Source organism: Acipenser ruthenus, chromosome 13 (assembly GCF_902713425.1).
Source record: "Acipenser ruthenus chromosome 13, fAciRut3.2 maternal haplotype, whole genome shotgun sequence".
Taxonomy (NCBI): domain Eukaryota; kingdom Metazoa; phylum Chordata; class Actinopteri; order Acipenseriformes; family Acipenseridae; genus Acipenser; species Acipenser ruthenus.
Window position 1 is genome coordinate 31,595,701 of NC_081201.1, and position 27,624 is coordinate 31,623,324.

The window sequence follows — 27,624 nt, forward strand, 5'->3', positions numbered from 1 at the left end:
GTATAGCAAGGGTTACGTAGTGTAGCCGGTTCCTGGAGCGGGACGCCTCGTTTTAAGGCTAGCGCTCGCCCTCTGGCATGGCATTACAGTTGCCCCGAACCATCTCCCGCGGACGCTTTTAAACTGACGGACACTCGGTCAAGACCCGCCCACCTGCTGATTGAGGTCCAGCACAGCCAATCACTTGCTGCCCTTCCCCTCAACCAAACCTAGCAGGCAGCAAGTCTCAATCGAGCGCCTGTCTGTAAAACAATAATTCAATTATTATTTATTTCTTAGCTGACGCCCTTATCCAGGGCGACTTACAATTGTTATAAGATATCACATTATTTTTACATACAATTACCCATTTATACAGGTTTTTACTGGAGCAATCTAGGTAAAGTACCTTGCTCAAGGGTACAGCAGCAGTATCCCCACCGGGATTTGAACCCATGGCCCTCTGGTCAAGAGTCCAGAGCCCTAACCACTACTCCACAAATCAACTCCAAAATGACACACAATAAACCCATTTCCCCATACAACTTATATCCACACTAAATACACACGTGCAGAGCAATCGCCCTGCTACACAGGCACACTCATTTTTTCTGTGTCTTGGCTGTAGATAGAGCCAAGACACAGACAGGCAGGCAGCTTCGGTCTCAAGGTTTGGTAGACCTGCAGTTTTGATAAATATTAACCTTAGCTCAGAAAAATCTATAAAGTTTATTTCAGGGCTCCAATGACCATTACAGTTAAATTTTACAAGAATCTCAAGTTTAACACATATCCTGAAAAAAAAACTGACATTTTGATGGGTTTTGCCTTTCAGATTTGTTTTTCCTAGGCCCATGGCTGCAAAATTAAATTTGTTCTGGTCCAGAAAGCATAGAACAAAAGTAAAATTACATTTTCTGTGGTATGTTGCATGGGTCTAGGGTTCTTAACAGAGAAGAAAAAAAAACTTGCCCTCGTTTTTTTTAAACTTGAACTTGACTGACAGCTACTGACACCTCTAAACAACACCACATGTGCACACTGCTTCCAGCTCTGACTTAGTGCATCTAAAAGGCAGAGGTTTTGGATTGGCTTTTATGGTCTTTCTGCTCTATTAAGGAAAACTTAGCAAGCCTTCCAAAATCTCTTCTCATTACCACCTGCATTATCCATATTTCCTGGCTCAGTCTGCACTCTAACAAACAAGAATGATTGCAAGATATGCACAAGGTTAACATTGCCAAGATTCTGCAAACCCCAAGTGGGATGAATCCCATAATGATGGATCTGAATTCATGCAAATGGAACATACTGAATCAATAGTTACCGTTAATTACAGTTCAGTCATAACTATTCATGTTTTCCAGAATCTCAGCTCTGTTCTCTTGCTAGCTGTCTCATCAGCAAGTGAAGATGTGTACATACTTGTAAAACACCAAAATTTCAACGAACACTCAGTAAATCGGTGGTAACAGCGGTATATTTTCAATAACAGCGATGTCAGTAAAAGACAATGAATGTCAAAATATCATGAACAACAAAGTGAGTAAACCCATTACAAACCCATTGTCTTGCTGTTGCTGGTAATGGTGTGGTCTGCTAACAGTTCTTTTACGGATTCTTCAAGGTAATGCAGTGATATTATAATCTGATCCCAGTGGTGTTTTTTTCTGTAAGGATGTAGATACATGGAGAATGCTGCTCACGTGCATTGTAATTGGAGGCCACTGTAATATTACATACTCTTGCAGTCTAACTGCATTCTGTTTGTGTGTGGTTAACACATTTTGTTTTTAATTAACGCCCCCCAACCTCCACCCCCTGAGGCCACAATGTGAGATGGAAAATCTGTCATCGCCTCAAGCAATGTCATTCCCAATAGGAGTGTCTGACTTTCTAAAGCTACGTACATGCCACCACCTATAAAAAAAAAACAACAACAACATTTTATTTTATGCGCGTTTCATGAGGAATCACTGGCATTAAAATAACATAATTGCCATTTGTAACAAACTCACACAATTTGGAAGCATGAGTTCATTGAATCGGCTATTTGCAAATTAAATAAAGTAGAATGACTTGAATTACTTTGCTTAGCTTAATTTCATGAATCAGCAAAAGTCAAACACTACCAATGTTCCAGAAACACAGAACCTCACATGCTGATTGACCATCATTTTTTAAAGCTACCATTTAGTCACCCAGCGCACCTGATGAACTCATACATAGAATGATGGGAATTGTAGTCCTATGGTTCAAGCTGAGCCCCTTGCTTCATAAAATTGTTCGGATGGCTCCTATTTTTTGGAAGGTGTTTTTGAAATGCTGTTTTTGAACATCCCACTTCTTCTGCATTCAGAAAACATCTGTGAGAAACATGCTTTGCAGTTCTGCGGGTGACAGAGTAACCTTGACCTGTCAGAGCCTGTTATCACAGACCTGTTTATACCACAGGTCAGCATGGCCATCCTGGGTCGATGGAAGCCACCAGTATCCAGTGCAGGTACCTCTGCTCCCAAGCAAAGACATGACCACAACAAGATGAAATGTATCCTACCCTAGCATGTCACAGAAGTTTTGGAACACCCTTTTTTCATAAATATGTGAACAATATGCTTAATAATGACATATGGTAATAATGTTTTATAACATGCTACATTGAAAAATAAAACTACAGCATCTCTCACTATTGAATTAAGCAAGCAACAGCACTACAGCTCTCAATAATGAATTAAATGCAAAATCGCAGCAAGTGAGAACTCCTAAGCTTAGATTGGATGGTATTTCCAGCACCATGACTATAAACTCTTCAAGGAGAATTTTCCATTGTTCATGTTTATGCAACTACAAGATGTGAGAGAAATGTGGGAAAACTGTCAGTAAAGAAAGTTTATTATTCAGGAAAGCACATGCTGTGATCGCACAGTGGAAGAAACAAGAAAAGCGTCTGTCTGTCGTTACTGTAGATGTCATTTGACGTGAAGGATATCAGTCCCTTGTTTGTTGGCAGTCAGTCGTTCTTTGTTGGGAATCTAGAATAAGTGATTTTACATTCAGAACTCTGTGTAACCCACAGCTAAGCATGCTGTGAAGTACCCTTCAGTATGAGCTGCAGTGCATGGCTGTTTCATCCATTAGACATGCAGTGAGAATGTCTGCAGGTAGTGCCATTGTATTGAACATTTGAAAGGGTAGGGGCCGCACATATGTTTTTGGTATCAAATATACTCTGCAAAAAACATGACATTTTGAGTGCAGTGAAAACATAAAGGGAACATTTATAATAAAGTGTGTTCAGAATGGAAGGTAGAAAGCCAATGACCCAAGGGTATGTATGGAATAGTTAAGTTAACACTTAAAATGCTTGGATGGTTACATAAATGAATTAGCTACTGTCCTGGATTAAATGGTGTGGTAGCAAGAAAGAGTCTTAATTATCTGAACATCCTCATCCCATTCTGTGACTGTAATGCAAAAATATTTTGAGGCAACAGGGAACAAGCCATCAGCTGCACAATAACAGAATAGCAAGTGATTGGCCTGGGGCAATGGTCACCCAAAACCTGTAGCTCTTATTGGAAATGATTCAGAACAGAGATGTTAAGAGTGGCATAAACAATGACAAGAAAACCCTCCACATCTGTAAGAAATCAAGAATGTTCATTATTAGATGACAGATCTATTTTTTTTAAGCAGCTCTCAATGCCAATGCTAAGAGCCCAGGGTGATCCTCGAATCTCTGTTTCGGTTGTCTTCCACTTAATTGCAATTTTTTTTTTTTTTTAAATTACCGGTCCATCCCAGGGCAATTATAGTATTAGAGCTGGAGAATGAAGAACACATTTAAATACTTTCTGGTATTCAGGGGTTTATAGGATTGAGAATGGCCTTGTAATACCATCTTAATCAGCCCCTCCCTCAACTACTCCTTAAATACCTCAAGCGTTGCAGCAAGTGCAAAGAAACTAAAGATGTTTCTTGCAGTCTTAAGCACGTGCCAGCGCTGGCCTTGGTTCTAGGAAGGAGACTGATTGATTTGTTTATTTACATGTATACAGTTGTAGTCAGTAGTTTACATACCCCAATGGAAATTTATAATTTTAGGGAAAATCTTTTGTAGCAAATGTTTTGTTTTTGTGGATGAGGTAAAAAAAAAAGTTACAAGAAATAGCTGTTTACAATTATTTATTTTACAAAACTCCAAAAATGCTAATTCAAAACTATTCATACCCTTTGATTCTATGATTGTATTGTCTACAAGGTGCTAGAAATTTAAATATGATAATTCAGAACCTAATTCTAGAAAAGTCTAGAAAATGCTGGATTATAGATGAACATTCTTAGAGAGTATAAAAGGTTTAGGCACAGGATGATTGCTGTCATTACCAATAAGTCAATACGGGGAAAAGTAAAGAGCTATCTGAAGACCTTAGGCAGAAAATGATTTATTGTCATAAAGCTGGAGAAGGATACAGGAAGATTTCCAAGCATTTGAGTCTGGTGAGGCGTACAAAGAAAAGAACACCATACCTACTGTCAAGCATGGAGGTGGTAATATCCTTCTATAGGGCTGTTTTTTCTTCCAATGGCACAGGAAATTTAGTTCCGATACATGGTAAAATGGATTCCATAGCATACCAAAAGATATTGACCAATCATCTGAAACCCTCTGCTACAAAACTTGGTTGGACATTCCAACATGACAACGATCCAAAGCACACATATTACAATTTACTTCAGACTGGTTAAAGAAGAATAAAATCAAGGTTCTGAAATTGTCTAATTAAAGAACTGATCTAAATCTGATTGAGAATCTTTGGTATGAGTTGAAGAAGGCTGTGCACAAGAGAAGTCCTCAGAATTTGAATGAACTGGAACAATTTTGCATTGAAGAATGGTCAAAAATCACTAAAGAATTATGGCAAAAGCTCATTAACAAATGATCCTAATCGTTTAAAAGAGGTTATTATTGCTAAAGGTGCCTCAACTAGCTATTAATTTCATTTTCCTTGTCAAGGTATGAATACTTTTGAATTTGCATTTTTGGAGTTTTGCAAAAAAAATGCTGAAATAAATAATTGTAGACATCTATTTCTTGTAACTTTTTTTCCTCATCCACAAAAGCAAAACATTTGCTACAAAAGATTTTTTTCTATAAATCTTTGTTTTTGAGAAGTTTCTAGAAATTATAAATTTCCATTGGAGTATGTAAACTTTTGACTACAGCTGTATATAAAGGGAGTGTAGGCGAGATGTTAGCATCTCCCATTCTCCCGATTCACAAGCACTTCCTCCCAGCTGGCAGCACAGCATTAACAAAACAACTCACGTCACGTCACAGAAAACACAAACACGATACAGCAGAACAAACTAAAAACAGGTGCTTACATTCTCCAGATGCCTAATAACATGTAGCTTCACAATGATCATCGGGACTCTAGCACTCTACCATGTTATTGCAAATAGAGTGGAGTTTCACTATGATTGTCACAGTTTAAGAATAATATATATGTCTAGCATTATTGCAAGCAGAACTCAGTGGAGGTTGCTTTCCTCAAGGTGGAGGGATTCTTTGGTGGGGTTGAGGGTGGAGGACAATACCATTTTTGGATGTCAGTCACCAGTGTAGTAGTCTATTGACAGACACTACCTGCTGTAAGGGCAGTCTGTCGCCACTCAAGTGAAGTTCAACCTCTCCCAGCAGGTGGCACTATCTGACAGTGGGGCCCTGTTGTTGAGTTTATTCATTTTTCTCATTAGCTGTTATTTAAATGGCTTTAAAGAGTAAGTAGCGGGGTTCTGAAAAATATAGCATCCCCACATGTTGTTACAACTGTTTATAGTTGTACCTGTAATTTTTCTTTTCATTGTTAACATCCTGACAGCTTTTTACACTTATAACTTTAAAGTCTGTTTCAAAGGTCTTTTCACTAGTGCACTGGGGGTTTGAGATCTGTCCTCTAAATCACTGCAGGAAGAGCGATTAAACAAAACAAAAACATAACAAGTGCTCTGGCTTTTCTGTTCCGTACCATATCATGGATCGTTATTTCTGTGTTACCTGTTTGACAATGTGGGCAATAATCCTTACACTATCAGTGCACTAGAGCGGCCATTTTGAAAAGAGCTTTGAAACAGACTTTTAAGTTCTAACTGTAAAAACTGACAGGTACTTTATTTAACATTAGATTTTTCAGAACCTTGTTTGCAGCAGCCATGCGTTTGTCCTTCCTTATCTCTGATAAACCATATGACACCATGACCTTTCAACTCTGTTGTCTTTACCTGCTTCTATATTTGTCAGAACACAGTCGAATGATTTCTCTCCCTGATTGCCACTGTGAGTCAAATAGATATATTAAGAAATAACATATATTTAGGCTCTGTTGTAGCTCAGGAGACAAAACAGACCCCACCTCAATTCTCGCATCACAAACATCTACAAGAGGTTTGAATTAGAGGTTTGGATTCATTTGGATTCAGTTTGCATTTCTGAGAGTCATTTAAAGACTGCTAGATACTAGGTGGTCAAATAAAGGGATACAGACCACATGTGGACTGTTTAGTGAGCTGTTTGTATAGATAAACTAAAGAAAAACAAGAACAGTGCTATTTAGCCAAATGTTTGTGCTTGAAATTGACATATTTCTGCTAATCTAATTTTCTGCTAATGTAACTTTTCCCTGAAAAAGTCTAATTTGTTTAGATGTTGATTCCATCAATTTTGATTCATATGTAATGCAAACCACTCACAGCAAAATGACTTCATTGAAACAGCCACAGTGTAACAAGTGAACCACTACAGGCCTAATTCAAGTACATTTTTAGTTTTGAAAATAAGCATTTAGAGAAAATATAAATGACTGCAATAATTATGAAAAAATACACTTCATGGGAAGGTGTATTTCATGCTTTATAGAAGGAACTTGCTGATAATTTAGTTAGTAATCCTTTGTGAAACCTATAGGAGACACAGTTCCATAGGTTGCTGTTACTTAAAAAAATCACAATACGTTTTAAATTAATTTAGTGGCTGTGTGTAATTTAATTCTATCCAAATAAGCATGTCTTCAGACAGCTCTTTCCAATATATCCAAGTTAAATACAGTGTGTGCTTATGAATTAAATGCAATGAAAGAGTATAAACAAAAAAGGTTTGGGAGAATGTCTGTTTTCATGGCATACCTGGCCTAATTGATGGCTATTAACCCTAACCAAAAAGCACTAACAGACCCAGGTCCTGACCCTCCCCCCCTTTCCCTCTCAGCTGGAAGCTCTGCTCTGGGCTATCTGAGAAGGGGCTGTTCTCTGTAAAAAGTCAGGGTAGTTATCCAGGCGAAACCTGCATTTTTCCCAATTACCACGTTTGTTAAAGACTTCCTCCAACTAATCGTTCCAGATTGAGGCCTGGCTGTTGCCTGCTCTTTTTTTTTAATCTGCTCACTTTGACTGTTTGATTGTACTGCGATAGCACTGCACTGCATTACAAAGTCATTGCAAGTGCAGTTTACTCTATTATTATACATTTCTAAACGTTATTTCTTATCAGCCTGCAAGTGATGTTAGACATTGAGGTGTTCCAAACACAACCTATCAGCCAAGCCAAATAGAAAGATCTATTTGAAATCACCTAAAAGATAACCCGTAATATGAATAGATCACTGTTCCTTACTGTTAACAGCACAAGGTCTATGATTAATACTATTAAACCTGTTAACTTAATGAATCCTAAAGAAAATAAATCAAGAGCAAGTGCAGCTGTTAGGGATCGTCCTGGCTTCACTGAACTCTTAGCATGCTCCAGGTTGGGTTACTAATTTGGGTTATCCAGACTTAAATACACTGCTAATGAAGTAAACATTAAAACACTGTGCTTGCCAGCTCAGGCTCTTCTGCAGTGTATAAAGTGAAAGTAAGCCTTTACTGATATCAGCAGCTTTAAATCTACATGTACTAAAATAACTCACTTCCGTATCCAGTTTCTGACCTATAGATGAACTTCCCTTACAATTTCTTGTTTTCAAATTCAAATGCATAACTTTGTTTTCCAGTCCTGTGGGGGATCTCTAACATTAACATGCACTGAATACACCATCTTTTGTTTATTGTCATTATTTATATTATTTGCTCTACAAGGAAAAACATTATGCTTGATTTTTTGCACCTGATATTGTGCATTCAAGTACAGTTATACCCAGCATACCAACTAACTGAGTAGTAACAATAACATATTTTAACAGTGTAGTTGAATGCATGTCTCAAGTCCAGTGTCGGGGAAGTTACTGTTAAAAAGTAATCTATTACAGTTACAAGTTACTTGAACAAAATTGTAACTAATTACAGTAACTAATTACAGTAATTGGTTACATTTACAAGTTGTTACTTCTCAGCCAAAGTTTACATTTTACAGAGTTTTTTTTTTTGTTTTGGTCAGGCTGTAGTTTAAAATACTTTTTAAAATCCAGCTCTCGAACCCCTTCATCTAAAGCCATTTTCTGATTCGAAAAACGTGTTCTTGTGACAATTGCTTTCTGATTTCCACGTTGTGCGTTAGCCGTCGTCTCTTTTTTAAATGTAACTAAAAGTAACGATGTTCTTTTTTCACATACAATGTAATCCATTACCACATTTTGTTACGGGTCTGAAAAAGGAACCGTTACAGTTACAAGTTACAAAAAATGTAATCAGATTACAATAGCGCACTACATCACATGCTGCATTACTCCCCAACACTGCACCAGTCATGCTGGACAAGGTTGAAACACACTGCGGCACTGCGCCTCTAATAGCAGCTTTCATTATACAGGGAGGAACTGATTACATTCACAGGCAAAGGTTTATAAAATGGAATGCAAGCTGGGTTTGAGAACTCTTCCAGTAAGAGACAAATGACAGTTTTATTAGATGTTCAATTTCACGACAAATCGTAAAAAAAGGAGCTAATGCGATAGTTACTAACCATGCAAGGGATTTTAAATAAAAATCTTGCTCTGATGCAGAGCCTGTACAAGTATTTTTTATATATATATATATATGAAGTTTAATTTTAAAAAAATGAAAAGAAGGATTTTCCTCCAAGAAGGGGTTCTGTCTGCCCTGTCACTAAAGACAGAAGCTGAGGGAGGCAGGGGTATGATAGGGGGAGGGGATTGCTGCAGTCCACAGTCCCTAACACCTGGTGAGTGCCACAGGCTTCACTGAAGGTAAACAAGTCTGTAATTAAAGATCAGGGCTATGCAGTTCCAGGGCTCGTGGGGATTGGCCTGAACGAGTATCTCAGCGTAAGACTTAATTTATGAAATATTATGTGACTGACTTACAGGGTAAGGTTTGGCTTTGGAATGGTGTTTTAATCGTATTTTGGACCATGCAGCAACAGTACACACCTTCAGCTTTCACAGAGCATCATTCCAAATGTATCACTTAAATGCAAATCTGAAATAAAGTGTTATGTTATCATTTGTTTGTGGAGCCTTGGAAAATACATTTTGGTATTTTTTTCTGTGAAATGTGTATGTCGCTTTTGGGGCATTTCAAAACATAACAAAACTATAGCAGGGAAAACAAACCTTTGAAAAATTCAGGATCGCAGTGTAAATATGTACTTGCAACTGCCTGTCTTCTGGTTCGAGAGAGCTTCTTTATTCTGATTTATGACTCAATAAAACACAGTTTCTGTTCTGCCAGAATCGGAGCCCCAGAGGGTTGATATGGTAACCAGGCCAGGCCCTGCTGTTGTGTCTGCAGTGTGTTTTGTGGTTTCCACAGTTAGGCTCTGTGGTGAGGGGATTTGGACGTAAACAGTTCCCATTTTTAGGCCAGACGCTGTTTCTCATTATTGAGAAATACCAGACCCCTCCATTGCTCATGTAATTGTTGCTAAGAGAGGTACCAGGAAGTACAGCGTTAGGGAGAAATGATTTCTTAATGTTTCACATTTCTTCCGCCTCCCATCCTCTCCTGGGTTCCTTAACTCCTTAGCTTCTCCTTGCCCTACAGCAGCTGGAAGAAAATAAATGGCCCTGGGGTTTAATGTGGACTCTATCTGGAGCACAGAATACCCTGTTCAGATTATCGAAAGCTTTTCAAAATACTAAAACGGGACACCTGCCATTTCCTATGCTGTTCCCCCGAAGAGCGAGCAGCGAGCGGCCAGCGGCGAGCAAAAAGCTATGAGTTTTAGTGGCTGCCATAGTGACTGACAAAAGCCCACCCTACAGAATTGTTATTTTGATACTGGATAGTAAGTGACACTGGGATACCACCCTGAATACCCGCAAGTCCTTTCCAAAACATGATAGCTTGCTACTCTCATTCAACTAGCATGTTGCGTGACTCCAACCACTTAGTTTGTCCTTTATTCATTTTCATTATTTATTTACCCATTCCCTGACGCCCTCTCTCCCTGTGTGACCGGAAACCGCTCACACTGTCTCCGAGGGAATACGTATGGCGCGACTACAAGCATTAAAAAAAAAAGAAAAAATGTTTTCCACCTCTCTTCAAAAGTGCTGCTGACAGGTTAAGTAATTAACTGTGGCATATGAAAAATAAAGAAGTTTTATTGAGCAGTGGTCTTTAGCTTGTTCAGGAGTTTGGTTTCAGGTTTGGCAGTACCGTTCTCGCTGCGCGCACTTAGCATAACTGAAAACAAAAAGAATCTTGCAGAAATGAGCCGTGGCATTCTCGAGCAGTCTTGCTGGTATCTGATAGCCGTTGTGACATTGTCCAGATCCCTCCATTTTATGAGGTACAGAGCATGGTTGGGAGGTTACAGGGAAGTAGCCTGGTTTCATTTAAAGCTGTAGTGCACTCCTGTTTTTACCTGGTTACCTCACCAATGATCTCACTGTCTCTCCCCCCCACCTTTGGAGGAATCACTGTGCCAGATCACAGCCTGAGGTGCGTTAGACCAAAATGAAGGAATTCATTCTTCTAGGCTTGTGGTCAGAGGAACCTGGAGGCATGCTGACCAAATGACTGAGGGAAGCCAAGTGGTTATAATGTGAGAGCTGAGGATACAGCCAATGGAAGTCGTGTGATAGTGCCACAAGAGAAAATGAGACTAATCCATATGTCAGCAAAGAACGTTTTGAACAAAAACAACAGCATTTTTAATAATAGGTGTAAAATGTGTGATTACATAGTAATTTTACAGTTTCAAGATTGTTACTGTCTGATTTTTAAAATCTGGACACTGCTTAAATCACTAGAGAATATGGTCTTACTCAGTGTTATATCCACTTACTGTGGTCTACTTGTTCATCGAGTTTTGTTTTTAAATAAAACCACAATGGTTTTTATACTGATATTTGAATGTTCTAGGGCATTACTCAGCAGCCCTCAGCAGTTCCCATGTGTAGCTGCTTGGAACCAGCCTGTTGGATTGAAATCACAATGAGGCCAGCTTTGGTATCACTAGCAGTTCTAACACATAGGCTCTGAGTTGATGCTGAAATCCAGTCAACTGCCTGTTAGAGAAAGTGATGTCTAGCCTGATGCCACAAAGACCAACTGAGGAGTCAGACAGGTAGCTAAGCTTACCCAAGCTGACTTCATAAATCAGACTCTTCCGATTAAGCATATTAGGTGAGACCAAATCTCCATTCAGTACAGTTAAATTCTATATTATCAAGAAGATAAAATATTGAAACTGGAGACTTGATAGTTTAATCAGATCAAGTGCATAAGAATTAATTAAAGTGTGGCTGAGCTGTTGCTTCCTGGTACTCACTGTACCTGGTACAGTGTATTTGAAATGACAATGTAACAATTGTACAGCCTTGGTGATCACTAGAGGAAGAACTGCACAGGGCCCTGTCCCTTTAAGCCCTGCTATGATGGTCTGGTGCACAGGTGTGCGCTCTGGCAGTAGCATCTGGGAGGTCAAGTGCAGAGAGACTCCTTGGACAGTGGATTGAGGTGTGTCTGGCAGTCTGGGATCACTCATCCCTCCACTACACCTGGATCTGCTTTATCCAGCGCTCTGACACCAAGGCCCTGTTTCCTTTTAACAACTCTATTTGTATAAAAAGAAAAATATATATATATAATGAAATGGTACTGTAAATATAGAGAGAGGCGGTACTGGTGTGCTGAGGGCTGCAGCACATTATAATGTTGAGAAGTAGAGCTGTAATCGAAAACACAGTTGGCTTCCTGTCCTTTACAGGCACAACATCAAGGCTGGTGACATCTGGAGGAACTCAATGGCAATGTTTTAAAGTTTTTGCCTTGTAATGGTGAAGACAAAAACATAGAGCTGTATGTTGAGTACACGATCCCAAAGGGAGGTGATAAAGTCATAGGTTATTATTCCCAGGGCACTTTTAAAGTGACATTTTTCAAATCGAGAGATTTTTTTTTTTGCTGGTGAAACTGAACAGATTGACAGATTCCAGATATATGTCCTGTCCCACATTTATGAAGACTCGAATCTTTATAAAGGTAACAGGGAAATTGATTGGTCTAATAAAATGAAACTATTCTGTTATAATTACAAGAAAAACTAATTTATCTGCAGAATGGACTGAGTACCAGATTAATAATATATTAGAAAAGTATTATAAAAGAAAAGTATTCTCTTAAGTACTGTAACACAGCAGGGAGGGGGTTAAAATCCTCCCTGTTTATTGTTTGTTTATTGTTTGTTTGTTGTGAAGAACCTGACTGTGTCAGGTAGCCCTGAATGGTATTGTGTGAAGCCTGTTTGTGAATAGCGTTGTGTAATACTGTGTGTTTTGTTTGTTTTTCAGACGGTAAACAGCCTAGCTGTCCAGTAATTCGTTTAGGTTCCCTTTTGTGTTTTAGTTAGTGCTCGAAAAAGAGCTAGGTATTTATTTTCATTTTATTTATTTTTGTAAATATTAAAAGCGCATGAAGTTCTAAACTTCCAGTCTGTGTGTCCTGGGTCTATTTTTAAAGGGGCAACGATCATGAGAGAGTGTGCTCCATATATATATATATACAGACGTGCTCAAATTTGTTGGTACCCCTCCACAAAAAACGAAGAATGCACAATTTTCTCTGAAATAACTTGAAACTGACAAAAGTAATTGGCATCCACCATTGTTTATTCCATATTTAATAGAAATCAGACTTTGCTTTTGATTTTTTATTCAACATAATATTGTAAATAATAAAACAAATGAAAATGGCATGGACAAAAACGATGGGACCGCTAACCTAATATTTTGTTGCACAACCTTTAGAGGCAATCACTGCAATCAAACGTTTTCTGTAGCTCTCAGTGAGACTTCTGCACCTGTTAACAGGTAGTTTGGCCCACTCTTCCTGAGCAAACTGCTCCAGCTGTCTCAGGTTTGATGGGTGCCTTCTCCAGACTGCAAATTTCAGCTCTTTCCATAGATGTTCGATAGGATTCAGATCAGGACTCATAGAAGGCCACTTCAGAATAGTCCAATGTTTTGTTCTTATCCATTCATGGGTGCTTTTAGCTGTGTGTTTTGGGTCATTATCCTGTTGGAGGACCCATGACCTGCGACTAAGAGAGCTTTCTGAGACTGGGCAGTACGTTTCGCTCCAGAATGCCTTGATAGTCTTGAGATTTCATTGTGCCCTGCACAGATTCAAGGCACCCTGTGCCAGGCGCAGCAAAGCAGCCCCAAAACATAACCGAGCCTCCTCCATATTTCACTGTAGGTATGGTGTTCTATTCTTTGAAAGCTTCATTTTTTTGTCTGTGAACATAGAGCTGATGTGACTTGCCAAAAAGCTCCAGTTTTGACTCATCTGTCCAAAGGACATTCTCCCAGAAGGATTGTGGCTTGTCAATATTGCATTTGAGCAAATTCCAGTCTGGCTTTTTTATGTTTTTCTTTCAAAAGTGGAGTCCTCCTGGGTCTTCTTCCATGGAGCCCACTTTCGCTCAAAAAGCAACGGATGGTGCGATCAGAAACTGACGTACCTTCACCTTGGAGTTCAGCTTGTATCTCTTTGGCAGTTATCCTTAGTTCTTTTTCTACCATTCGCACTATCCTTCTGTTCAGTCTGGGGTCGATTTTCCTCTTGCGGCCGCGCCCAGGGAGGTTGGCTACAGTTCCATGGACCTTAAACTTCTTAATAATATTTGCAACTGTTGTCACAGGAACATCAAGCTGCTTGGAGATGGTCTTGTAGCCTTTACCTTTACCATGCTTGTCTATTATTTTCTTTCTGATCTCCTCAGACAACTCTCTCCTTTGCTTTCTCTGGTCCATGTTCAGTGTGGTGCACACAATGATACCAAACAGCACAGTGACTAACTGGCAGAAGGCACAGGTGTCGTTGTCCATCAAATCAACAGTACGGAGGTCACTCTTGAAATCAGAACTTAAAGGATGTGTTGCAGTAAGAATACTTCTGTTAAGAAAGGGGAACAAGACTAAAAGACTAAAATATGCACAAGAACACAGAAATTGGACTATGGAACAATGGTCAAAGGTGCTTTGGACTGTTGATGGATGGACAATGGCACCTGTGCCTTCTGCCAGTTCTGTTGTCAATTCAACGCTTGTCTTCTTTCTATTCCTTAAGGATATTATCTTCAAGTATTGCTCATCCTTGTTAGACAGCTTTTTGGGTATTTCAGTCCTGGGTTTGTCAATTATAGATGATGTTTCTCTGTACTTGTTGATTATGATTCGGATACCACACCTTGAAAATCGAGTGATGCAAGCTATTTCACTCAATGTGTTTCCTTCTTTATGCAAGTCAAGGTTGTTATAATAGTAGAAAACACTAGTGGAGGCTTTGAGTAAATTGTTGATGCTCATAATGCATCAGATATATAAGGGCCTTTGTCCAAAACATCCTAATTTTTTTTTAAATTATATATAATTTAAAAGGAATACAAAAATATTATACAAGTACCAGTATTAAGAAATGTAGATATGATACACTGCAGCTTTTTCCACATGCTATTTTTGTTACAGATAGAATTTACAGGGAAAGCCTATAGATCAGATGTTTTCAACAAGGGCTTATAAGTTAACAGCCTTCTTCTCAGATATGTAAAAACTATTTTTAACCTTTACTGCACATTGGACAATCTCACTAAATCTTCTCAAAAATCTATCAACATTTTGGTTTCAAATGTAGCTAATGGTACAGTCCAAACTTCCTTTGACTGATTCTGTAAGTTCATTGTGGGATTACAAAGGAGTTCATGTTTTGACAGACATTCTTCAGGTTTTACAAGTCCATGCATTTTGTAGGCCTCAGTGTTTTAGAAGGCTGTCAATCGGAACCAGTTTCTGAGTTGCTTTTTTACAACAGGAAATGGGGTCAAAGTGCATTGCAATATTTATGTTCCTTGCTCTGCTCTTAAAATATAGAGTTTCAAAACAAGCTCTAAAGAGTCGTGCAGTGCAGGAGGTCCTGGCTATCCACAGCACCTCGGCCACGCTTAAGGAAGTGAGATCACATGGCAAGGGTCTCGCTGGTGAGAGGAGGTTAAGCACCTTTTATTTCCAGAGTGACAATTACTGCAGGCTTCAAACCATCATGTGTTCACAGTCCACAGCCATGTCATTTGGAGACACCACCATTAAAATACCTTTATGAAATCACCAGATTGAAATGGTATAGCTTGTTTCTCCTGGAATCTGGATTCAAGTGTGAACGCGGTGCTACAAGAGCACTGGAAATACAACAGGTTGACAGATAGACGCAAGACAATAAAAATTGCAAATAAAGTTCATGCTGAAATTATAAATAATTATATTTTGCAAGGCATTCAATCTTTCCTTTGTGTGTCTAGTTAAGTGTATAAACAGTTTCTAATTTATTTTTTTACAATGACATATTTATGGATTATGGTGTATATTACTGTATACACAAATTAAAGCCTAATCTTAAATTCTTCAATAGAAAACTGATTGTATTTTAATAAAATGTTCACATTTTTTTACATGTGTGACTAGCAAAGTAGTTCTTGTCAAAATATAAATATTCCACACTTTTATCATTATGCAAGTCTAAACTTTTTATTCAAAAATTATTTTGGCCAGCAAATTAGCAGAGGGCTTTGTCCCCAGCATTGTCCTTCCTATATCATGTACAGTCCCTAATCCACATAAGATTCATGCTTTGTCAACCCCTAGCCATTCCCAAACTCCTTACAAAGATACAAAGAAAGACTTTCTAAAAGAGTAAAGAAACAAAGTTACAACTGCAAATCGCTTTTTCCCAGCCAGGTCTCTAGACAAACTCTACAACTTTGCCGACTGTGCCGGGCTGCATCTGATTTTCGGGCTCAATGCCCTGCACCGAAACCCTGATAACTCCTGGAATGGATCCAGTGCCCTGAGCCTCCTCAAGTACAGCGCTAGCAAGAAGTACAACATCTCCTGGGAGCTGGGCAACGGTGAGTGCTGTGGAGAATAGAGTTGAGATGGGAGGTGAGGAAGAACAGAGAAAATGAAGAGAGGGAACTGACAATCAGAAATAATGGGAAATTGGATTAGCATTCTGCTATCATCATCTCTATGCTTCAAAAGAAACAATATTATATGCATCGAATCTGGAATGAAAAGAGGTGCTTCTTTCTTCTGCAATAGAATCGAGCTGTGTTTTATATAGCACATACAGGTCTATTAAATCGTCTAAAAGGGCAGAAATTGCTTGGAACACTGTCCTGCCTCCGATTAGCCAGTAAGGATCCTCATGCCTTTCACGTGCTGCTGCTGGATCACCCAGCTCCAGAATGTGTGTAACAATCATTGCTTAATTCATTTCTGATGTAATGTTCTCTGTAGTTCTGTTCTTCATGCCTTTTTGAATTACACTGCAGGAAATAAGCTGTTTTCATCTGAATACACTGTTAAATTATTTTAAAGTGCAAATCTCCCTGCAGAGCACAACAGCTACCGGGCAATGGTGGGGCGCTCTGTAAACGGCAGCCAGCTGGCTCGGGATTACCTCCAGCTGCGCAACCTTCTGCAGTCGGTGCGCTTCTACAACAATCGTGCCAGCCTCTACGGACCCAACATCGGGCGGCCCCGGAAGACCGCCATACTGCTGTTGGACGGGTGAGTGGCGCGAGGCTCAAGCGGGCACTGTGTGAGGGCACTGGTTAATGGGTCTCAGCTAACAGGGAATAGTAACGCTGTGCTTGATCACGCTTCAATAGGGAATTATGAAAACTCCTGCTGTGTAGAGAGTTCAGAAAAGGAATTGTATGATGAGCAAAACATTGCTTGGAAAGGAATGTATCATTAATTTATCCTTTTTTTACTATTATACATCCTGGCAAATTCCTGTGTGCTGGTAATCTACTTCTAAAGAGAGTCTGTGGTCCCTTTGTGTTAAGTTTAAACAAGATAAGACTATAACTCAGTTTTTAGTCTTATGACAATTTTTGTAAATTATATCCTGTATATAGTGTTTGTCCATCTCGGTTCAGTCCCTGTCTAACCAGGTGCTTGTGAAGTCTTTGTTTATCAGAGGGCCTCTCTGAGCTCTCGTGCTTTAGGTAGCACTCGCCTGAGAGGAGATGTTTATCTCACATCGAGCCAGCCCTTAATCCTGAGAGAACCTCGCAGATTAAACACTCTGTCAGCTAAATAAAGTGTCACTTGATTAATAACGTGGAAGTGTGATTTTCCACCTGTGCTGGGCTTCACACAGACTGAAAGCACTGGATCAGTGCCGTCTCCTGCTCACAACCAGCTAGAACTCAGCCTTCCCTCACCCCAGAGCCAGGAGGTGTAAAACAATTCTAATTGGCCCTATTTCCTGTTGAAACTAATTATTTATTTATGTACAGTATTTGTTTTTCTCCACACTCATCCCTCTGAAATGTAACATCGCTTTTACAAGGGCTCACAGTCCAACACTAAAGTCTTTTAAAATCTAATTTCTCAAGATTCTGTAAAGGCAAAGTGATATTCCTTTGAGGTTATAACTAATTGAGAATGTGCAGTGATCTTAGGACACGCGTTATACCCTGGCTGTGTCAATAGGGGTTTAGAGTCTCCTTGAGTGTAATGACAGCCATGGCAAGGTAGTTGCTCAATAATATTTCCAAAGTGACATTGCCATATAAATCTGGCATTTCCTGAGCTGTAGCCTGTGCTCCCTCAATGAGAAATGTCCAGGCAAATTGAGCGCATAAAATCTCTAGACATGGGGATTTGAAGTGAAGTATTAATAGATGTAGGCAGACAGCCAGGCAGGTTGATAGACGGCTTGAAAGGTAAACAGTCAAGGGGGGCTTGGTAGCAAAGCGGGCTACCCTTTCATGACTTTCACATTTGGAGGGCTGGGTTCGAAGTGATCAGAGTTATGTGGTCTTAACCTAGCCCCTGTCTTCACATCACAAAACCACCTCACAATGGTGAGAGGGCCACGACTGAATGTGAAGATAAGGCCAACTTTTTTGTCAGGTGGATTTGCAGAGTTGTAAAGAATAGCACTAATGGAGGATGTAGCTAGTTCTTGTACTTTTCATTGTCAGTTCATGTCGTCGGTCCACCAGTGCGGCAGCAAAAATGTCAGAGCCCAGGATGAGAGGAAAATGTTATTCCAATCGGCTTTTAAAACAAATTAATTGTCATTGATTAGTACTCATTTGTAAACAATGAGGGAGGGCAGCTTGTCTTGTTTTGAAATCAACACATTAGTGAATGGATTTATTAAATACCTGTCAATGAATTGAAAATATGACCCTTTGTTTCTAGTGGTCTCCAGATGGAACAGCAGTCGCAGTCACACCTCACACATCTTACAACCACAGCACACAGCGCATCCAGAACAAAACGTGTTACCGGGGAAAATACATGCTTCAGATACTCACTGACTAAAGTTCTAATCAACTGCAGAATGGTGGTATTTTGTAGAGACAATGTGAGGTCACCCCAGACTAAGCAGCTCAGATAGTAGTGAATTATTTTGTTAACCTTTCACTCAGGTTCAGATGTAATGACAGGTGTAGTTAAGACAGGCAGCTCAGACATCATCATTCTGCCACTGACACCCAGACACATAAACTAAAGCATTCTGAAGAGATGGAGAAAGACACTTTGTGGAAATTCTTATAGAAATTAGATAAATGCATTACCTATTATAGATGTTATTCAAACTTCAGTATACAACTAAAACGTGAATTCATATATTAATCCTTGTTTAAGAAAATCTCTATTTTAGTGGTGCTCCTCTTCCTTCAGATTTAGGACTACACCACTGACGACAGGACAATAAATAATGCTGTAAATAACCACTGCATTATTAAGGTATAATTAGAGGGGAATGCTTAGTGAGAGAACCAGAGCACTACAGCCCTCATGTGGGAGAGGAACACTGGCACAGTTGGCTCAGTTTAAGACTTGCCTCTGTCTGTCAGCTTGAGTGAGATGTCTTAATGGGTTTCTATTGGTTTAATTGCACATATGCATGCATGTGAGTGTGAGAGTGCTTGTGTGATTCCGAGCTCCTATCCAGAAAAGCTCCTTCATTCATCACAGGCACACTCTGTAATTAGTAATCACCTGTGTAATTCTCTTATCTGCTCTCCCATCGCCGGCTTGGGGCTGTAGATCACAGCCTGACAGTAAGTATGTACCTTCAGGGTGGGTGGAGAGCAGTAAGAGGGACTGCACTTAACACAGCAGTTACAAGGTTTCTAAATATTTACCACAACTGCTTCAGCCATAAGCCAAAATGCCACCCCATCTCTGTGTCTCTTTACAACTTTACAGCAAACATTGTTACCCATTTAACACTTGAAAAAGGGAGGTTAATATTCTGGTAGTCTAATTAACAGGCTGGAGTTGTATTTGTTTAAGTGCAATGTCCTTAAACTTTGTTTTTGAGTTATAGTGCTATGAGTCTGTGATCTTCAAAGATGTAAGCATAATTTAACCCACATGTTAACTCTGAGGCGTTGCCAGAACATTGTACAGACATCGTTTTTGATGTAAATACGTGACACTTCGGCTAATGCACCATTTTAAATTGTGATTAGCTTCTTCCCCAGGTTTATGGGACTTTTATTAATCCCAGGTTCAAGGAAGTATTGCATTTAACAGTAAATAGCTCAGTCTTATATTTTGATGCTTTATTTTGTAATTAAACAGTGAAATTAAATGTTTGTAAACTATTATACCAATATAAATGTGCCTTTATCTTTTATAGGCATAATAAAGTATTAAACATAAAAGATCCACAAAATGTAATTCTATGATTTTTCTTTTGTCTGATTAGTAGGGTAGGTTTGTTTAGTAACCTGTAGTTTTAAACAGTATTCAAGTGGTTGCTACCCAACAAGGGGAGCGAATACACAATCACAGGCCCTGTACTTCCTCAGTGGTAATTCCTGCTGTACTTTTTAATCACCCTGATAATATAATGATAGAACCTGCCATTAATATAAGTCCAGTTCAACTGCAATCCAACTGCACTCTGCAGTTACTAATTATCGTCCAATAAGTGCTACAGCTGCCCTGTATTATATTTGTTATTTACAACGAGTAGTTTTCTATTGCTCCAGAAAATCAGTAGATTTATGGTTACAGCCCTGCTAATGTCCAGCATCCTGCTGAAAATCCACAGTTACACAACTGCCTGCCCCTCTCGCCCCTCTGTGGGTTTGGCTTTATGGAGCACATGTTGACAGATGACCACAAATGTTTAGAAATAAATCTTCTTCAAATGCTGACACCACCCCTTGCTACTACCAGTTTATGATTATAGCAAAAAAGACTCCGACTGAATTTAGACACAAGACAAGCGAGAGAGGGAGCAGACAGGTGGACAGGCTGATTTAGGAAGGCTCTGTCCCTACTATGGCTGACCGTTGACCAGATATCAGTGAGTGTTTAATTATAAACTGTGGGTCCATGGGTGTGAGCTGATGAATGGGGGAGTATTTGCCAGATCCTTTCCTGGAAAATATTTTCCAAATTAGGACATTTCTGCCATGTCTCTCTCTCTCTCTTTCTCTCTCTCTCTCTCTCTCCTCTCTCTCGCTCTCTCGCTCTCTCTCACACACACACACAACACATATACACACCAAGATTTATACAGCAAGTCGTATTATTAGGTTTTATTGTCTGTGTTGTCACAGAGAATAAACACCTGATAATCTGATAATTTGGCAGTGCTGGTACCAGCAGATGGAGAGGCTGGGGTTTAGATTTCCAGCAAAAATAATATTTTGTTTCTGTCTGCCACTGGGACTGAGTTGAAAGCATTTTAAATCAGACCCCTTTGTTTCCATTGGCAGCAGGCAGAGGGCAATCCATTTGGAATTTGGAATCTATCAACCTCAAAAAAGATGATCTCTGCATCTGCTCCTTTAAATATCATTCAAAATGTAACCTCTTTTTCATTTGCTTGTCAGGTTCATGAAGACTGGTGGCTCTGTTGTAGATGCAGTTACATGGCAACAGTAGGTATTCTGCATTTGTCTTTTATTTGTTCCTTTTAATGCAATATTTTAAGAGTAGCATGCATTCATATGCTGGAGGGAGTTGTGACTAGCATATTTTAATGAACATAAGTGCAGTGGTCTCACACAGTAATCTTTTCAAAGGGATCTGATATACATTTTCTGTAAATTATTCAGAAGAAGCTTGTAGAAACAATTCAGAGGTCTGTTATGAGGCATTTGAACGAAAGCTCCCCCTAAAGATATTATAATCATAATGAGCATTTCCACAGCTTTTTCTGAGGGCTAAAACCAGGCAAGCAAGTTTATTTGAATTGTAATTTGAGGTAGATTTGAAACTAGGTTGTCAGAGTTAGTGTTTAGGAAGTTACTACACCACATAATCACCTTATAGGAGACAGACGTAATTCAGGTAGGTAATCAGAAGCATCACCTAATTCTAGATGCTGAAATGATCTAGTGTATTAATCCTTAACAAACCAGGAGCAAGAGGTGACTTTTTATTTATTTTATTTTATTTTTTTTTGGGGGGGGGGGGGGTGTCATGTTTACATCTGGTATTGCATTCCTTGAGGGATTACAGAAGCACCCGGTGTTAATGATGCTATTATCTCATTATCTAGAATCCTTAAACTGTGTTTATGAACTTTATTGGCTATAATGGCCTGTGTAGAACTGCTCCACACAAATCCTGCTGCAGGGAGACAGGGATTGTGGGTTCAGTTCTGTGCAGTCCTGTGGAAGGAAAGGGGGAGAATTAAAACACTGATAGAACCCCTTTACAAGCTGGCCCAGTCCTTTTAAATATTCATGGTGTTAAAGGACTAGAGGCCAAAACGTTCATTTAGTAAATCTGAATCCTGTGCTATTTGTTGCACTTGTCTCATCTTCCACTCCTCACAACAGTAATATGTGACAGAAACAGGACATTTTCAAAGCAACAGCTTCATATGAAAACTATCCAATCACATAATTCTGAGGAGACACAGCTATTGGAAGTAAGATCCAGCTTAACCAGCTAAGAGCAACAAGTCTCATTCTAAGATTCACCTGTGACAAGATCATGTAGCACACAGTATGTTTTAGCAAAGGACATGGGCTGCCAAAAATATGATCACATATCTGTCAAAAGTAATGCTCAAACAGATGTTTATGAAGCAAATTACTTTTATAAAGAATCCCCTTTTGGATTACAGTATTAAACCACAAACAGGCAACACAGAAACCAACAAGAGTGGAAGTGTATTATACAGGACAGATAAGGTTATTTGTCGAGTCATTTCATTCATTAAAGAGTCCCAGCTGTAATGGCACTCTATCTTCGATGACATAGTTTCAAAATGAACTAGAATTTCAAAAGAGTCAGAAAGGCATTCCAGGCAAAGGCAGCTCAGAAAAAGCAAGCTTAATGAAATTGTAGGTGTCCTGATAACAGAACGCTAGTGCAAACTCACAGAACATTAGAAAACGTACACTTACAGCTTTTATTCACTGGATAATGGTAAAGGATCTTTTGTATCTTAAGCGTAATCTGTGTGAACTATGAAGGGACATGTGGGTCTTTCTTGGGAGTCATCTATACCCAATGACCTTTGCCCCATTATTGCCACCAGATGTAAAAAAAATGCAAGATATGAATATGTTGAAAAATGCTGATATTAGTCAAATTGAAATGGTTCTGTTGGAATCCTAATTGATCACGTGGAAATAAATACAGACTAAGATGCCTAAGATATTGAAAGGATAACTATATTAAAGAAAACAAGCATGGCGAGAGAGCCTAGGGCTTGAACCTTTCAACGATTGCCCAAAATGAAAATGAAACCTTTTCCATGTGCAAGTTTCAGAGGCTGTTTAATAAGAGAACTTTAAATGTATTCTCAGTGGCTGGTCAGCCGCATTAAACGCTGCCTGACTAGTAGGCTGAGTTAAAAATGTTGCTGAGTGCACGCAAGTTAGGTGTCAATCATGCTGCATGTAACTTATCTGCACACTTTCCAATAAGGAGCCAGGGGGCTTGTTTTATCAAACTAATCAGAAAGACTTACAGGACTATATCCTTACAGGGCTTTCTGATTCACTATAAGTAAGTTAGACCTCCACTGGCAATTCATATACACAGAGAAATTCAAGCCCCAGACATATTCCCTTTATGATCTAATAGATGTGTTCTGATTGGTAATGATCTCTGTCTTCCACACAGTTATTACATTGACGCACGGGTGGCCAAGGTTGCTGATTTCATGAAGACTCGTCTGCTGGACACTCTTACAGAGCAGATCTCCAAAGTGCTGAAGGTGATCTGAGCAGGGGGTGGATCAGGGGGGCAAATACACTTTTGAGATATAAATCATGGTATCTGAAATATTTGTAATGATATGTGTTATTGGTTTTAGGCAGATACCTCTGCAGCTTGTTAATGAAATGAGGATTTCAACTTTATTGTGTTCACGTTCTTATCACCATCTGTCCCTTATATTATATAATGGAGAATGTTTTTTCTAGAATTCTCTATTGTTGTTTCTGCTTAAATCATTATTCACCAGGCTTACTAACTATGTCCTGAAAAGACTGCTAAAAGCTGAATTTCTAAAGTGAGGTTATTTCACAAATGACCACTAGGGGCGTGCCACTGATGTAACTGTGACAACTGCGAGTTAGCACATGTAAAATCTATACAAAATCACAATTACTGAGGGGACGGAAATCACAGCTGTTAGGATAATCCGACTAAGTGCTTCACAACAGTCTTTTCTGCTGGACTAGTTTGTTTTTAAAGCATAATAAAAAATGAATAAAACAGAGGACAGCAATAGAGATCGCTAGGAAATTACATATTGTGTAAATGAAGATGATATAAAGTATCCCTTTTACATGGAAAATAAGTAAAGGAAAGGTATTGATACCACTTGACAAGGAGGAGCATCTTTCCAGTTCAGCCCGGGGATACTGTAGGTCTCCCTGCAACCTTTGGGATTGAAACTCCTGAACACACACAAAAAGCTTTGAGCTAAAGCAAACATATCCGACAGCGTCCTTTGTGTGGAATGTTTCAAGATTAATTGGTTACAATATGCACATTCTATTCTTAGCACATGAAAGAAATCAAGGGGAATGTGCCAATAGGGCAGAGTGACTGTTTTGATCTTTCGACAGGCTGTATGTGCATTTCTTGCCTTTTGACACAGTATAAATTACAATACTGAAAACCATGCCATATTGGCAAACTACAAATTAGTAGGTGATTTTGGCACACCTTATGGGCAAGTTGATCATAAATATGTGTTACACCCTTTTGGCATGCATCTACGTCGCTCAATGATAAACTGTTACTTCAGTGAGTTATGGAAGGTAGGTGACTGTGCCAAACGTTTAGTGAAAGCATAAAATCGGATTTCCTTTTTATTTTGTTGTTTTTGAATATGAAGAATGTGAATGCGCTGTACTACTTTAGAATGAAGACAGGGGTTTAAAATAAACATGTTAGAATGTTTTTAAACTTTCAGTACAGCTCAGGTGCTTTTTCTTTGGTTACGATTAGGTAGAATTTAGAAGAAACTAACTCAAGCAGACAAAAGTTCCATGCCTTCATCAGTGTGCTATTACAGATATCCATACTGCAGTACTGGTCAGTTCAACATCCGATCACATGCATTTTCAGCTTTTTGGTATTGTAAATGTAATTGATAACTCAAATACAGTCAGAAATATAAATCCTGGTTTAGCCTCCATACATCAAAGCTTGTCATTAAATCAAGCGAAAGTGTGCCAGAAATCTGAAAGGTATTGTACCAGGGGTCTCGCTACATGTGGCTGAAGGGTGATTAGTTAAATGACTTGGGTTACGTGGATGCGTGATCGCTGCGTGATTGACAGGAGAGGGAGACTAGAAGGTTGGGAATGACACGCCCCCGCAGGCGTGCAGATTTTATTTACATATAGTACAGCTAGGAACCCCACGTGACGCTGTCAGCAATGGTAGCTCACGTGGGACATATGGCCCGTCGTACAAAAGACAATAAACACCGTACAAACACTATCAAATAAAAGGCGCTACTCCGCTAACAAATGGAGGTCCTGCTTCCACACCTGCCTGCTATACTGGATGGGATCTACTATCCCGAAACTAATTCCCTGTTAATTTATGTAAGGGACAATACTGTACTACAACCAGGAGTGGACACAATCCAGATTGAGTGAGAGTGACACAGCAGTTGACAAACCCCTGCAGATAAAATTATTCCCAAGTAAAATGGTGGTATCCCAAAAAAATGACACGTTTCCACTGTATACTGATCAGTTTACTTTTTTGCAAACCACATCGCCAATTTATTCATGTTATAGGACTTTTTTATGTGCATTATGTATTGGTGGAAATACAAATTATCATATTAATAACACAACCACAGGAGTGGTGTCATATTTGGCATGGTACTACTGAGCCAACTTAAACTCTAGAAAGCAAGCCACGGGCGGCTCTGTAGAGCTGACATGAGACAGAATCAGTAGTTAATTTGTGAGTTTTAAAAGGACATTGCATGTTGCTACTTGGGTAATAAAAAAGGTGAGTAGTACCATAAAGAAGTTGTAAATTCTCTCGGGTTGTAGATGTGGCCTTGTGGTGCTACAGGTTAGTCAGTGCAAGTCAACCTTGCCTTACAGCTGTGTTTCATTAAAAGACCATTTCCAGCCAGAGCTCTTTAAGAGACGCTTTCCTCACAACCAGCGACACAGTGGAAGAACCAGTAAGAACTGGAGATGTGGGAGAATGTTTCACTGGAGAAATAATAATATTTCAATGTGCCGTCCCTCCCTCCTGTCATTGCCCCCAGGCTGTGAAGACTCATGCCCCGGGTAAGAAGGTGTGGCTTGGTGGAGTCGGGCCAGCCTGGGTCGGGGGCACCAACAACCTATCAGATACCTACGCAGCCAGCTTCCTGTGAGTATTCACTGTCTAAACAAGCTGTTATACTGGACTGCTTCCCTGTCTCTGCCACAGCACAACATTTTAATCCTAGCCCCTATAGAGTGCTTTCAGTGCATTGAAGTAGCTATTAGCTTGAGCAAGGTGAAGTGAGTGACTGCAATAGGCCAACACACCAGCCCTAAGCTCTTTACCATTTAAGTGGTAATATTTCAATTAGCTTTTTAAAGTTTTAACATTGAAGCTGTCTCTCTCTTCCTCGCCCACCACTTTGCCCTCATATTTTCCAGGTGGCTAAATACACTGGGAATCTCTGCAATGCAAGGAATTGACGTTGTCATACGGCACTCATTTTTCGACTATGGGTACAATCACTTGGTGGACCAGAACTTCAACCCTTTACCTGTGAGTTTCACTATATCAATATCAGTGTATGAATTCCAGTCGGCAATTGCTCAGGTCTTCTTGAAATACAGAAAACTGATCAGTTGTTGTCCTTACTGGCTCTGCTTGTCGGTTTTGGTATAGTTTGAGATCAATAACCACAAAGAGCCAAATGAATTAACTTCTGTTAAGGGACAAGGGGAAACTGTGTGCCAAAACATTTAAAGTTGGCACTGTAATGATTAACTTAAGACCAGGAAGAACAGTTTGAAAGACCAATGCCATATCTGTATGTCTTCAGTGACGTGAGTAACTGTACGATTTTGGATGCTTATCCTTGGGTAAAAAACAAGTATGCATCCAGTTGATGGATTGAACAGTTGCAGCGTGAAATAATGCTCAATACTAAGGTTTAGAATGAAAGTCTGAGAGAATTATGAATTTAGTATTTTAGTGATCATTAAGCAATGACAGTATTAGAGAGCTGAGGAAGGAGTGATTTAGATTCCCTTCACACCTTGCCTTTACTGAATCCAAACATGTTGTTGATTGATTGAAGTCCTGTTTAACTTGGCATAGAACAAGATACATCTGGAACCTTCATTATGAATCTCACAGACCATCTCAAGTTTATTTTCAGTGTTCCTTCTCCTACCGTTAGATTCTTGCTCAGCTTAATAAAAAATGACAAAGCTAGGTACACAAATAATACCAATAGTAAGGTAGTCAGTTCGGTTTGACACAGTCACCAAATACTCCTCCCCCCCCCCCCCCCCCCCCCCCCCCCGGTGCCCTGTGAAGTTTGCAAAGTTGAATTCTGTGAAATCTGTCACTGCTAGGTACTCATTATGATTCAAGGGTGCCAGTGCTAGGTACTCATTGTGGTTCAAGGGTGCCGGAGCTAGGTACTCATTATGATTCAAGGGTGCCAGCGCTAGGTACTCGTTGT

At 39.4% G+C, this 27,624-nt stretch overlaps 1 protein-coding gene across 1 annotated transcript in view; it reads left to right on the forward strand.

The window, feature by feature from the left end:
* LOC117417872 (inactive heparanase-2-like) overlaps nt 1-27,624 on the forward strand; it is a 68,130-nt gene that overhangs the window by 22,737 nt on the left and 17,769 nt on the right. Inside the window, exons 4-9 of the mRNA XM_034030256.3 lie at nt 16,172-16,345; nt 16,835-17,009; nt 21,320-21,367; nt 23,571-23,664; nt 26,200-26,306; nt 26,582-26,696. Of these exons, the coding sequence (XP_033886147.2) occupies nt 16,172-16,345; nt 16,835-17,009; nt 21,320-21,367; nt 23,571-23,664; nt 26,200-26,306; nt 26,582-26,696 (713 nt within the window). The remainder of the gene's footprint in view (nt 1-16,171; nt 16,346-16,834; nt 17,010-21,319; nt 21,368-23,570; nt 23,665-26,199; nt 26,307-26,581; nt 26,697-27,624) is intronic.